Source organism: Tachypleus tridentatus, chromosome 10, assembly GCF_004210375.1.
Source record: "Tachypleus tridentatus isolate NWPU-2018 chromosome 10, ASM421037v1, whole genome shotgun sequence".
In the NCBI taxonomy this organism is placed as follows: Eukaryota; Metazoa; Arthropoda; class Merostomata; order Xiphosura; family Limulidae; genus Tachypleus; species Tachypleus tridentatus.
This window is the reverse complement of record NC_134834.1, coordinates 56,945,841-56,960,396: the sequence shown is the minus strand read 5'-3', so window position 1 is coordinate 56,960,396 and position 14,556 is coordinate 56,945,841. Positions and strand designations below refer to the sequence as shown.

The window sequence follows — 14,556 nt, the reverse complement described above, 5'->3', positions numbered from 1 at the left end:
TTTGGTGTAATGGGGATTCGAACCCGCGACCCTCAGATTACGAGTCGAGTGCCTTAACCATGTGGCCATGCCGAGCCCAACATGAAAGCTAACTTGATTTATAACCATACCCTAGATATGGATAATGAACAAATGACTGGTAAAAAGAGTTAGTACGATTTATAATATAAAATACGCGATATATGATCCATTAATATACTTCTTACTGAGCCAGTTGTTTGGAATATTTAGGTAATTTGTTTCTTCCCCAACTAGCTTGGTATTTTGATTTATTCGCTGAAATTTTGTGGAAATTTTGTTATATGTTGGTGAAGTTAAAAATAAACAATTTTTCTTTCATTATTCACATCTTTTTGGAAAGGACTTCGAGCTAACAAGCCCACTATTTACAACTTAATACAGAAGCCAAGCTAAGGTACGCTGTATACAAAATCCTCAATTGTAAAAGTATTACTGGATGAAATATTTGTTTCGTTCTGAGGTTTAACAACAAAATATATCACTGATTTTATCAATCACAACGTTCCAATTTTAATTCCGAAAATACATTCCTAAATATGACCGTATACAGTAATTTGAAATTGAATTACTACTATATTAAAAATCGTTATATTAGTTATTTTAATAGTCAATATGACATAATTATTTTTCAACATTTAAAAATACTGAGTCATTGATATATACAACAGCTGTGGCTAATTTTATCTATCTGTTCTACAGAACAAATTGTAAACAGGGTAACATTTCGGTCCTTCATAGCTTATGTTATAATATGCTAATTTTGTTAAAACAGGCCATTAAAGTCACGTTGCGAAAGGTTACATACCTCAAACAACAACCGCAATTAACAAGAAGGGAGAAAGTGGGTTTCTTTGCCAGCTCAAGATGCATTGTGGTCTTTTCAGACTTTTATATGGTAATAAATAAGACTGAAAAATCGTAAGCATGTGAACCAAAAGGAACAATATTAACTTTACGTCAAGCCCTTTGTGTTATTCTTCAAATAACTTTCAACAAGAATTCCTTCGCAGTTGAATTGTGTTCGGGCTAAAAATAAACCTCAAAAACTCTTTATTAGTTGTATTCGATTTCTTAAAGAAAGTATTTATAATTTCTCTTCTGTCTTTGGTCAAGAGATGTAAATATCATAAAACAGGGTACCCGAAAATTTTTGGAACCATTGGTGATTTAGTTTTCTTTAATTTCACACACATTACTGATTATGGTGCTACCAGCGCACGAGAGGGTGGATTTAACCCTGCTATTAGTTCAAACTTGTTTCGAATTACAAGAACAGCATGTGGTACACACACTGTAAATTTCGTTTAAGTGCTTACGGTTCCAGACTTTTCGGACAACCTGTAGTTTAATCACTTCAATAACACGTCATTATCCAAGATTGGCTGTCCAGAATTAAACATCATGATAATTGGGGCAATAGAAATGTAGTAATAAACATAGTCAACGATTTGGAACAGTATAAATAAGCAAATAAAATGGAATTAACTCTAAAACTGTCAGAAAACGAGTATTGAAGAGTACTGATAAATCAGCAAAACTTATCGAAATGAATAATACTGAAAATATAAGGGTCTTGTAACTATCATTAATTTTATCGAGATGATCTAATACATATTCTCGAGGTACATTGTTTTAAAACGATTATAACGATACAGAACTGTTTATTAATCAATTCGTTTTGTTAAATATATGTTTCAGAAAATTCTCTGTATTAAAATTAAATTCATGTAAAATGAAAGAGAAATATTAATTTTTTATTGATTTCGTCAAATCATTTCAAATTTAATCGAGTACTTTCTAGGTATTGCTTTCGTTTACTGAAAAACGTCTTATTAATGAGGAAAAATGTTTTCGTTTGCAGAATTTTCTCTCTTTACAAATTAATGAAGAAAAAGTGGTAGATATTTATTAACCTTCTTCCTTCACTACAGAGAAATATTATTGGAAAATATGTTAAACGTTTGTTTTCGTTAAATTCGTAACAAAGTTTTGCATGCAAATCAACTTGTAACTTTTGTACAAAATGGAAGAGTTAATGTGTTGTTCATTTAACATCTTGCTTGTAAAAAGAGAAAAATATAATACCATGTTTTAAGACAGGGACTTCTTTGATGTTCGCAAAGAAATGTAATCCTTAGATCTGAATAAACACGGCAGACTCCATCTTGGTTTTAAAATGATTCCTATTTGTAGACATATATGCTACAAAGTTATTTTTAAACATACAAAATGTACCAATATATGGTTTGTTTGTTTTCAATTTCGCGCAAAGCAACACGACGAATATCTGCGCTACAGTAAAAAAACTAGAGAGAAGGCAGCTAGTCATCACCTTCCACCGTCAACTCTTGGAAACAGCGGTATGTCTGTGGACTTACAACGCTAGAAACTAGGTTTCGATACCCGTGGCAGGGAGAGTACAGACAGCCCATTATGTAGCTTTGTGCTTAACTACAAATAAACTAAACTATAAAACAAGCTTTGCTATGAAACTTAAAGTTTTCTGTTTCTGAGGTTCAGTTTCGATAATATAACGTAAATATTCTTTGTCTTCATACAGCAATATGCATGCACAACATAGGCATATTTTAAAACCAGGATGTTGCACGCAGTATTTATTCAGATATAAACATCATATTTTTTCATTACAAACATCAAATATAGTTTATAAATTTGTCTGTCTTTATTGCAAGCAAAGTCACATCGGTTCTACTATAATTAAGAACACGAAAATGCAAGAATTATAACTCAAGTATATTGCTGCATATCTTACATGGGTGAAACATTCCTTATAGCTAAAAGAAGTATGTACGAATCAAAGCATCATGACCACATGGAGGGAAGAGAATTGCGGTGCAACCAGAGTAAAAAAAAAGATCCAAGCAAAATAAAATTGTATATATAATAATTGCTTGTTTCAAATATTTTCATTTCACGAAGTTAGCCCCCCAGTGGCACAGCGATATGTCTGCGGATAGCACCGCTAAAAACCGGGTTTCGACATCCGTGGTGGGCAGAGCACAAATAGCTCATTGTGTAGCTTTGTGCTTAATTCTGAACAAAACAAACAGAATTCACAGAGTTACTCAAATATCAATGTGGAACTTTTCATTTGGAAATAACAGAATAAAGAAAAACCTTGTCAAAATATAAAAACAAACTGCTTGCCATGAATAGAGTGTATCAGAACGAATGTTACTTTAAAGACAGGCAGATCGTATAAAATACATGTATTCAAATTTGAATCATACGATACCATCTAAAAAACAGATTTTAGGCTAGAAAAGAGATAAAAATGATTATACAAACACGCATTGGAAGAAATACCAAATTTAAACAAAAAGTAAAGTAATAAAAACTGCATGAGAAGATAAAAACTATTGAGTAACGTGAACAAAGTTTAAAGTTACAAAGAAACCATTTTGAAATAAACTTCAAATTAGAATGAATCTATTGACTACACAGGATTCGTATCAGAACAAACTTCAAATTAGAATGAATCTATTGACTACACAGGATTCGTATCAGAACAAACTTCAGACTCCAAGAAGTTCCTATTAAAACAAACAACAGACTCTAAAGAAAATGTCTCAAAACCAATAAAACAAATGTTGGATATGGAGGACTATTCAGTTTAAGAGATATTATTTAGTTTATTTAGAGATTTAATTATTATTCGGGTTTCATAATAAGAATGTTAGAAGTCAATTATTTTAAAAGCAATAATTATGTCAAGTTTCGTTATACAAGTTATACTTTGTTTATGCAGTTTAACCGTTGTGTTAGACTTCTGTAATACTGTTGACGTAATATTACTAGAAGCTTCGAAGTTTTTCTCGTTATGTATAGTATTGTTGTTACTAACGAGCTAAATATTTCTATTTTTCTGTCGTGTATTATAAATATGTGCAGATATAGAGAGGAAACAAGATAGTGAAAATAAAAGTGATAAAGTTCCACACATTGTTTTAAAAGTAATGGATTGTATGTTGCCCGTACATTGATAAAATTTATAGCGAACAAGTCACAGACGCCTACTGTGAGAGTCCGGTCCCTATAAAACTAAAAGATCACAATAAACCCGTTAAGAAACTAACTTCACTCAAGAAGAAAATATCAGAATAAATTCTATAATACAAGAAAATATTTTCAAAATAAACATCAGATTATAAGGAAAGCTCATCAAAACAAACATCAAACAAAATAAAAACCTGTTCCGGTACAAATTTCACTTAAGAGAGAAACAACATCAGGAAAACATCGTAATGCAATGAAATCATACGAAAACAAACCTCAAACTATAAAAAAGTTAATCAGAAAAATTTTACACTGAGAGAAATACCAGTAATAACAAACGTCAATAACAACAGACTATCTGTGCTCTTCCCACAAAGGTGTTTAGCGATGTAAGTCCGCAGACATACCACTGTGCCATTGAGGGAGGTCAAACTTTAAAACTCCAAGGAAATTATACGAGAATAACTTACGGAATAAAATGAATATAAGAACACGAGCAAAGCACAACAAAGCAACATAATTTCCGTTGAGGAGGAATTACATTATTATTATCTATTAATCAAAGCAAACTATTTAGAAATATTACAACGAAAAAGTAACCAAATGGTTATTTCAATATACCTGTTAAGTTGGGAGTATGCGATGTCATAAAACAAACACTTGTTTATTGTGATTAGAATGCACTGATTCACCAAATGGGTACCCTCATAGTCAATGATAATTTTAGTTGTTATCACAATATGATAAAAACAATATATTAAAATAATTAAAATGCACAGATTCATCATTTGGGTACATTTGCTGTTGGCAGTATTTTCGGTAATAATCTCAATGTAAATTTAATAAAATTATGTTTGATAACGTACTTTATAGAACACAAATATCTTGAATTGCATAGTTATTTGATACGCGCCTTACATGTATAACTCTGTCTAGGCTAGAAACTTTTTGTTCCAATTAAATATGTTTAAACCGTAAAAGGCAACATATATGAATGTCAAATATACAATACCTAAGAATAATAAGTTGGTTTGTGACTTAAATCTCTTAATTACATGGAAAAAGGTGTAAAGTTTACCAGTGGGTGGTTGTGTTTTCGTATTAAAAATATACTTCCAAGAAACCTTCGAATTACGAATGCTTGATAAGACAAGTTTTAACTGCTATAAATAGCGATATCCATGTAATGGTTGGTCGAGGCAAGAATACAGAGTAACTGAGAATTCGTGAAAGCCTAACATTTGCTAATCTGAAGTTCACACCAGTCTTGCGAAATGTGAACTGATTCGTTTTGTGTCACAGCAACGCATACTTGTATTTTAATATTTATTTACAGATACATTTGAGTGATATTAAATCAGGCACTTAAACACCTCTTATACATCACCTCAAAGGTTCCAAGAAACCGTCCTAAGGTTCCTCGCACACCAGCCTCCTCCATGACTTCTCTTATAGCTGCAATACTTGGTTCTTCGTCAGGTTCAAGTCCACCGCCTGGGACTATCCACTGCCCGGGAACCCGACCACTGGTCACTAGCAATACCTAAAACAATATAAATTTAATGTTGTTGCTGTTTCCTTAATTGCAAAAAAAAAGAATAAAATTAAATTGTGTTTGAAATGATATATAAAACAAGGATCGACGATATACGAGACTAATTATAAACATTGCAATTTATCAACGAAACTCGCAGCATTAAACAATCAGCTTTTACAAGTAATAAGCGATGCTACGCATTACACCCGCTTCTTAAACATCTTGGATTAACATCTTGCACTACTATTTTACCAACTAATAAGTTGACCCTAACATTATAACGCTCCCACGGCTGAAAGGGCGAGCATGTATGTTGTGACGGGGATTCGAACCCGTGATTCTCAGATTACGAGTCGAGCGCCATAACTACCTGACCATTTCGGGTCTCTGTAGAAGATGAAAAACATACAGCGATGAAAGGAAACCGACTTCTTTAGCTTGGATGCATTTATTCTTATTTTGTCTATATTTATAAAATAACGTGTTTTATTATGTAAATATTTATGAAACAGGTATAAACAACAGGAATACTTTTGACAGATGGAGAGAAAGAGTCAATGAAGTAATAAAAAAATTCCCAGATGTGCATTGCATTTTTCAAAATCCTTCAAAACTACGTTCTATCTTACCAACTTTACTGTAAGAGCCATCTTAAAGGGATTTGTATACCACGCAATTTTATATCCACTGAAAATGGTTATTGTCTCGTTCAGCTTCCTACTTTGTCCTTTTGCAATGCATATATTGTTTCAATGAAAGAAAAAATATACATTCAAACCATTTGAGTCCCGGAGCGAGCTTGCATAAATATTCAAGTGTCCAAAGTGCCCAAAACTGTTAAACGTAAACGACGGAAAACGAATTCAAACTAAATACAATTAAACAACTAAACTGTATACAACTGGAACAGTTTGTTATCAGCCCACTATACCGTAAACTATACACTACCTTTTTGTGAGTCTACATGAATAATAAACTTTACAGCGGATTAGCTAAACTATTCATCACCTTTATACACATGAAAAGCAGGACATACATAACTTTTCCATTTGGGATATATAACACAAAAGGCATACTTCAATACTAGTTCTATCGTACATTCTCAGCCTCTGAAAACAATGTCGCTTTTAATAGCTCATTACTGGATTATGTGAATTTTATTTTATAAACTAGTGTTTTAATGATTATTTGCCTGGCCCAGAACCAAAATTTCTTGCTAGTAAATGAAAATTTCTTTGTTTCTTTATCTAGAAACTAGAAGCATGTAATGCAGAAGCAGTGATAATGTTTTAATTACACATAGCCATAATCTCGCGGAAAAAATGGCACAGCACAAACACGTCTCCTTATCTTAATAAAAGTTAATTAATGCAATAGAAAAGTTACGAGAAAAGCTGACTTAAAGAGCACATTAAACGGTACTATGTGAAGGAGAGTATAATATACGACATAAGTATGCAGTTTTCTTAGATGAAAACTTGATGTGATACCTTGTAATATATACATTTTACAAATTAATTCTGATTATTTCATTTATTAGTCCACCCGTACACTTCATTCATCAGGAGACCATTGTGCTTTTATTAACAGAACTTGTAAACACTAATTTAAAGTTCTTACCTCCCAAAGGCAGGGCGGTACGTCTGCGGACTTACAACGCTAAAAACCAGGTTTCGATACCCGTGGTGGGTAGAGCACTGGTAGCCATATGTGTTTAACTACAAATAAATCTTAAGTCCCCCGTGTTATTAGTAAGTAAAATAATAGCTGTGATAGTGGCGTAACCTTCTAACCATATATGTCTTTATATTAACAAAGAGTAGTCACATTTTATAACAGTGCCCGTTTGCCCCCGTGGGTCAGTGGTAAGTTTAAGGACTTACAACGCTAAAATACGGGGTTCCATTCCCCTTGGTGAACAGAGCACCGATAACCAATTTGCACAAAACAATATTTGTGTATTTGTGGTGCAATCTGCAAACATGTTTACTCATGGAGTCCTACGTTAAGAGCGAACTTTAAAAAAAATGTATTTTACAAAATAAAATGAATGTTCTGTAACACAAGTTTCTTACGCATCTCTTGTACGTTTTTTTAAATATTATTTGTACATGATGCGTTTGTTTGTTTTTTAATTTTTGCGCAAAGCTACACGAGGGTTATTTGTGCTAGCCGTCCCTAATTTAGCAGTGTATGACCAGACGAAAGGCAGCTAGTCATCACCACGCACCTCCAACTCTTGGGCTATTCTTTTACCAATGATTTACTGTCAAATTATAACACCCCCACGGCTGAAGGGACGAGTATGTTTAGAGTAAGGGGAATTCGAGCCCGTAATCTGAGGATCGCAAATCGAGTCCCCTAACCACCTGGAGCGGTTAAGTTTCTGAAAAGCTAGGAAGGGTTGTCATATAGCTTTGGTATGTATCACCAGCACAGAAGCAACTTAATTCTAACTGGACACACCTTTAATATCATTCGCCAATAGTTTAACCCACGGTGCACATAAGCATATTAAACACATTGATAAGCTAAGGCCATATTTCTCATAAATCTCTTGTGCACTGGCTAGACGAATAATCAGAAATTGAAACTGATGATTTAGAAATACGAAGAGTAATTTTTTTTATCATTTCATCTCAGCTGATACAGACAGAGATTATGGAAGAACTTACCTAGTTCTCCAAGAGGAATCATCTGTAGAGGAGACAAATGGCAGCTCTGATGGTTGGCCAAGTACATAATAAAAATACTTCCTATTAAGTAAGGCTAGTATTAACTACTAGACCAGCAGTTAAGACAATTATTGGATTTTAAAATCAATGACTGAAAGGATGTACTATTTCTTGCTTTACCAGCTCTCGAATGATATTTCACGATTAAAAGGTATGCACTAGATTGTAATAATCAAGGAACAACTACTCAAAGTTAGAACAGTTTGTTAACTGCAAGATTAATGAAGCCAAACGGGCGTGATGACCCTTCACTTTCTAAACCATAAAACAATTTTTATTGGCGATGTGGTTACATACAGTCGAGTGATTACTACGCATATAACTAAGAAACCTGATGTTATTAGAACATTAACATTTGGAAATACTGAGTAATCACAAAGACTTCTGGAGCACTTGAAGGCTGAAAGAAGATTTGAATCCTTGAAATTTAACATAAAGGCACCATGAGAACTGAAACCTTGCATACCAGCTGTGATTAGCAGCTAATGGGTTTTACTGAACCCACCCATGAACTATAGCAGCATAGAGTTCTGATCTGTTTCTGCTAACATGTAATTGACTCTCATCAGTGTAATAGGCAATATGGGTAATATCATTTATGTAATCTGGTTTTCCAACATATTTTAAAGCTTTCATGGATCAAAAAGTACTGAATTTTTAAAGACTCTTCCAATATTCTACACTAGCATATCCTATAACTTACTATATATTTAGCACATTAGCTACAAACAATTTAAGAACAATGAAGTGGACTAAACGGACTTCCATAACTCCAATTATTAGTCCAATAACCACTCTTCTTTGAAGATCAGTGCACTCATTTCCTTATAGTACATGGACTTCCATTGGTTGCTCACTTTCTTAAATGGGGGATATGGCACACTAACAGTTTTGGTAATGTATTGTACACAGCGCTGGTTTTACTGCAGAATAGCGCAAGCTATCCCATATCTGAGTTGTTAAAACTACTTTCAACTAAAATAGCTAAACAGTCAATCTGAATTTTATAAACCTGGATACATGTATACAACATTATAGAGTTTTTATAGTTTCTTAGTGCAAAGCTACACAATATATTATCTGCATTCTATTTATCGAGGGGAATCGAACTGTAAACGTACAGCTGATCTACCATAGAACAAGTGACAGAGAAAAAGTGATGAGTTGAACAGACCTAGTGATCGCAGATGATAGTGAACACAAAAAGAATATTCTGGCAGATATATTATGAAATTACTTAAGACAGGTGGTCATACGACTAGTTAGTTGTTCATGCTTCTAAACGACAGACAGAAATAAAAAGCCAATACACAGTAAAAAATGGACCAAATGATTAACTCGCTGCCAATTTGACGAAAAGAAGGTTGATTGAAATTACAAGGGTCCCTCATGTGCTAAAAATATTTATTTTTGATTGAAGAAAATAGATACTAAACACAGGTATATACCATTATTCGTCATGTATTTATATTCCATGAATGGGTCCACAAGAGGAAAACACGTTCATGTAGATTAACACATTTTAAATTTTGTAGCATGAACGTTATTACCGTTTAGAATGCAACCTTTGTCTTAATGCTGATACCTATTTCGAACGCACCAAATATTTTTAGTGTATATCCATGGGATATATAATTAAGTAAATAAATAACTATATGAATTATCAGCTACTTACCAAGGTTACGTTAGTATTCTAGTAGCCTAAGTTTATAAAGTAAACCAATCCTTCAATGTGTAATCTATATATATGGGCGTCTGCCCTGGAAAATTAGAAATATAACTCTTTCTTTATTCATTCTACATATGTATATAGTTTTTTATTCAATTCACTATTTCACACTACTCCCCCAAAAAAATTCTTTCCCTTCTCTGGAAACATGTCTGTGGACGCCCAAAAATATGTGATCATAAAATGAAATCGTCGATTTTAAACCTGTGACTATATATGTTTGTTTGTTTGTTTGTTTTGAAATTTCGCACAAAGCTACTCAAGGGCTATCTGTGCAAGCCGTCCCTAATCTAGTAGTGTAAGACTAAGGGGAAGGCAGCTAGTCATCACCACCCACCGCCAACTCTTGGGCTACTCTTTTACCAACGAATAGTGGGATTGACCGTCACTATATAACGCCCCCACGGCTGATAGGGCGAGCATGTTTGGCGCGACGGGGATGCGAACCCGCGACCCTCAGATTACGAGTCGCACGCCTTAACACGCTTGGCCATGCCGGGCCATCTATATTATGTACGCACACACACACACACACATATATATATATCCAAACCAAGTGGATTAAAATGAAACCTTTATTTTTATTTTGTTGCTTCAGGCTTTGACGCCAACTACAAACTATATAAATAAGTCGTTATCACGAAGTTAACTTGTCATGTAAACTCTTCTTGTGGAATATTTTTAGATAGTCTCCTGTAATTGTTATTGATCGATGGCTCAAACAAACATCGAAGTTAGCCGAACAACAGTAAACTCTTGGTCTGCGTGAGAGCGATAGTATTCATTTCCTGGATCGACATGTTGGAAGGGAAATATCTTACGGTTTGAATACCACTTTTAATACCACTTGTATTATTCAGGAACAGGGAAGGATTTAGAAATAAGAATAGGATTAAATATATATTTATACGAATACCACAAAACAAAAAGAACAATATCTACATCTCGTCTAAATACAATTAAATTAATAAAAAAACACAATGACAAAATCGTCGTTAATTAACTAACATTAATACTTCTAAACACTTAGCTATAGGTTTAAGTTTGCTTAGTGTCTTCATCTGAGTCGCTCATTGTATCAAAACATCAGCCTTGTAACCAATAAGGCAAAGATAAAATGTGAACTGAACAAGTATACAAAAATGTTAATTTATGTTAACAATTGGCCCGGCATGGCCAAGCGTGTTAAGGCGTTCGACTCCTAATCCGAGGGTCGCAGGTTCGAATCCCGGTCGCACCAAACATGCTCGGCCTTTCAGCCGTGGGAGCGTTATAATGTTACCATCAATCCCACTATTCGTTGGTTAAAGAGTAGCCCAAGAGTTGGCGGTGGGTGGTGATGACTAGCTGCCTTCCCTCTAGTCTTACACTGCTAAATTAGGGATGGCTAGCGCAGTTAGCCCTCGAGTAGCTTTGCGCGAAATTAAAAACAAACAAACAAATGTTAACATTTAACCGCAACGATAAAAAAAGAAATAACACTTTAATCGTAACAATTCCTCAGTTACAATACCTGAAAAAATAATTGATTACTCCTAAGTGTTATTTTATTGCAAGTTACATTTTTTTACAGTATGGAAGAATATGTTTTGGAACAGATACTTGATAATAATAATCACACCAGTGATCGAAACGTTGTACTTATCTTTAAAATACTCTTTTTTACTATAACTTGTAATAAAATAATGTGGTAGACAATTCACCATGTTCATATGTATGAAGGAAATGATTTTAGCTTGTCACAGTACTTAGTAATATATTAATTTATTTTCAACTCTCAATTAACAGCAAACCAGGGTATAAACACTGAGCTATTACTACCTTGGTAATATTCCATTCTATAGAATATTAACACACAGATAAAAATGTCGTGATAAAGCAGAAGATTCGAGGAATCTGGTCAGTAGGTGTTGATGAATCGACTCGTGTAAACAGAATAAATGTACAGACTGAGTTATTGTGAATTAGCACGAAATTCATTAACTTACTGAACCCTTACATGAAACGTACAAAAAATCACTAAAGGAGTGGACACATGCAGTACTAACTTCTAGGAAGAACGTACCAGATCTTGTTAACAGGCAACAAAAGATTCTGTTTTGAACGGTAAATTCAAAGTTATTATTGAGGTTACTATTTAACATGGAAGTGGAAAGACTAATGTAGCCGAGTACGTCAGTCAAATACCTATTTGAAATGCATTCCAGGCAGTCATGTAATTAATTATAGTGTTTCTGCCTTTAGTTAGACATATCTAACAGATTCGAAGTGATCTAACAAACTGGCCATTGGCTGCGAGAAATGCGACAAAAGATGATTAAATGAGAAATAGCAGAATTTAGCTTAAATATCTCGATATTAGCCGTCGTTTAACAATATTGGTTCTTATCTGATAATTATAGGGAGGCTTTTCTTTATAATATAAATATATCACGCTAATTTCTTACACATAATCTTAGCACTGTGCTTTCTTTAAAATCTCAAGAAAAGTTTGCAAAATTCGACCAATCCTGAGTGTGGCGTAATATCAAAAAATGTAACCAACTACAATCAGATAAATATTTGCAAAAGCTCTAACTTCGTATAACCCCACTGGACCAGCTCTACGGTTATCAAAACCCAAAAGACAATGAGCAGACAGTCCAGAATGGCAACAACTACAGAAGTTACAAACCTCAGGGTCATACTTGAAAAAAAAAGTCATTAATGGGTTTCTTGGCTCAAACCAGTACTTATTGTAAAATTGCACAATTCAAAAACAGTTTATCCAATAATTGCAGGATATGTACATATCACACTTATTTCTCGCACATACAATCTCAACAGGAGTGCCTATCCTGTGGAAAAGTGAGAAGGCAATACATATTCATGAATTCGATCATTTTGTCAATCTAAAGTACATGTTATCACAGCGTACTTATACTAACTGGAAGGAGTCGGAAATACGTGCCCCTTCCGCCCTATGAGTACCAATAAAAACCAACAAAAGTAAAATATACTTTGATTGGCAATGTCTTCTTGACATTAAGCTTATATATTTTGAGAGTTGTTTTCCCGTTAAAAACTAATAAAGTTAATTTCGGTAAGATAACAGTCATAAGATCTAATCAATAGATTTGGCTAATTCTGTCTCGTTTCGAGGTCAAATATCCTGTGTATAAACAGTGGTGTAAAGTCGTGGATTGTCTATCCAAAGGTCATTCCGTTTTCTAATTATGGTCAATAAAGGAATGTAGGAAAAATAGTTTATCATTTGTTCAGCCAAACCCTTTTTTTTAAATATACAAATGTCTTTTCTCAATAACTCACTTTTCAAATCTCAACTAGGATAGCCAACTTGAAACAAAAGATATATATGAACTGTGTACGGTTCTATCCTCAATATTTATAGATTTGAAGATCTTTTGTACATATTTTGGAACTCGACATGCTAGCAAATGATAGTTTAATACAGCTGGGTGGAATGTCTGTTGAAGTTTTACTGCTGTTTCTTTAGTGGAAAAAATACCCGACCAAAATGTACTTACCTAAGAATGTGAAAGATACATCAAATTACGAAAGTCACCATACACATAAATTGAATGTGCGATTGAAATGCTGAATAAGTAGTTTTAGATTTGAAGAAGTGCGTTTTCCCATTAGTTTAAGAATTTATTAAACCCCAGGTTTATATTGTTTTAATATTCTGTAATATGCTGTAGAATTAGAGATACATGAATAATTAAAGGAGCACCTTATTTTCCAAGAGGCACTGGGATTTTTTAAAATGTTCGATAACCCTGTAGTTGAGCTCTGAATCTCGGAGTTACCAAGCCGCGCATTACCACAAAATATTCCCAGCACTTTATAAGCTGTGGGTGTATTACATGAGTGACAGACAGTCCCTTAGCGTGGATAAATGCTTTCCCGATGACCAATAGTTCACAATTAGTGACAAGGACACATATTCTTAGCACCTGTGACAAAAATAATTTTTTTTAGTGACGTGACTTCCAAGACACAAAATAATAATGGTTGGCCAATAAAGTAGCGAGTTGTTAATAGGTAAAAATGGAGGTTAACAACATCTGATATGTCATTTGCTTTCGTTTATCTAATAAATATCAACTACTAGTAAGATACAAACTAGACAGATCTTCAGGGTACCAATCATATAAACGTTTGTTTGCACCACAGAGCAATACATTACCAGAAATGTATGTCAATGTCTACATAGCACTACAAAATTCTACTTTTCGTCTACCATTTTCACTTTATTAAGTAGGTGTTTTCTTTGTTCCGGTAACGTTCTAATCACTAGCTGAAATGTAATCCTAAAGGGGTGGTCGTTTTTCACGACCAGATTGGCTGTAGTGACATTTCAAATTATAAAAGAATAATACCCTTTGAAGAACAAGTTAAATTGTGCAAGTCAATGTGAATAATATTTTATTTATATTTGCGTATAAGTGTGTTAATGTAAACTGCCACAAATAAAGTTCTTTCCTTAACTAGCAGGCATTTTAAGTGTCAATTAA

The 14,556-nt window shown here is 33.7% G+C and overlaps 1 protein-coding gene across 3 annotated transcripts in view; it reads right to left on the bottom strand.

Annotated features, from left to right (window-relative positions):
* LOC143229354 (diphosphoinositol polyphosphate phosphohydrolase 1-like) overlaps positions 1-14,556 on the bottom strand; it is a 39,537-nt gene that overhangs the window by 9,262 nt on the left and 15,719 nt on the right. For all 3 annotated transcript variants that reach the window (XM_076461572.1, XM_076461570.1, XM_076461571.1), the window contains one exon: positions 5,426-5,581. In XM_076461572.1, the coding sequence (XP_076317687.1) occupies positions 5,426-5,581 (156 nt within the window). The remainder of the gene's footprint in view (positions 1-5,425; positions 5,582-14,556) is intronic.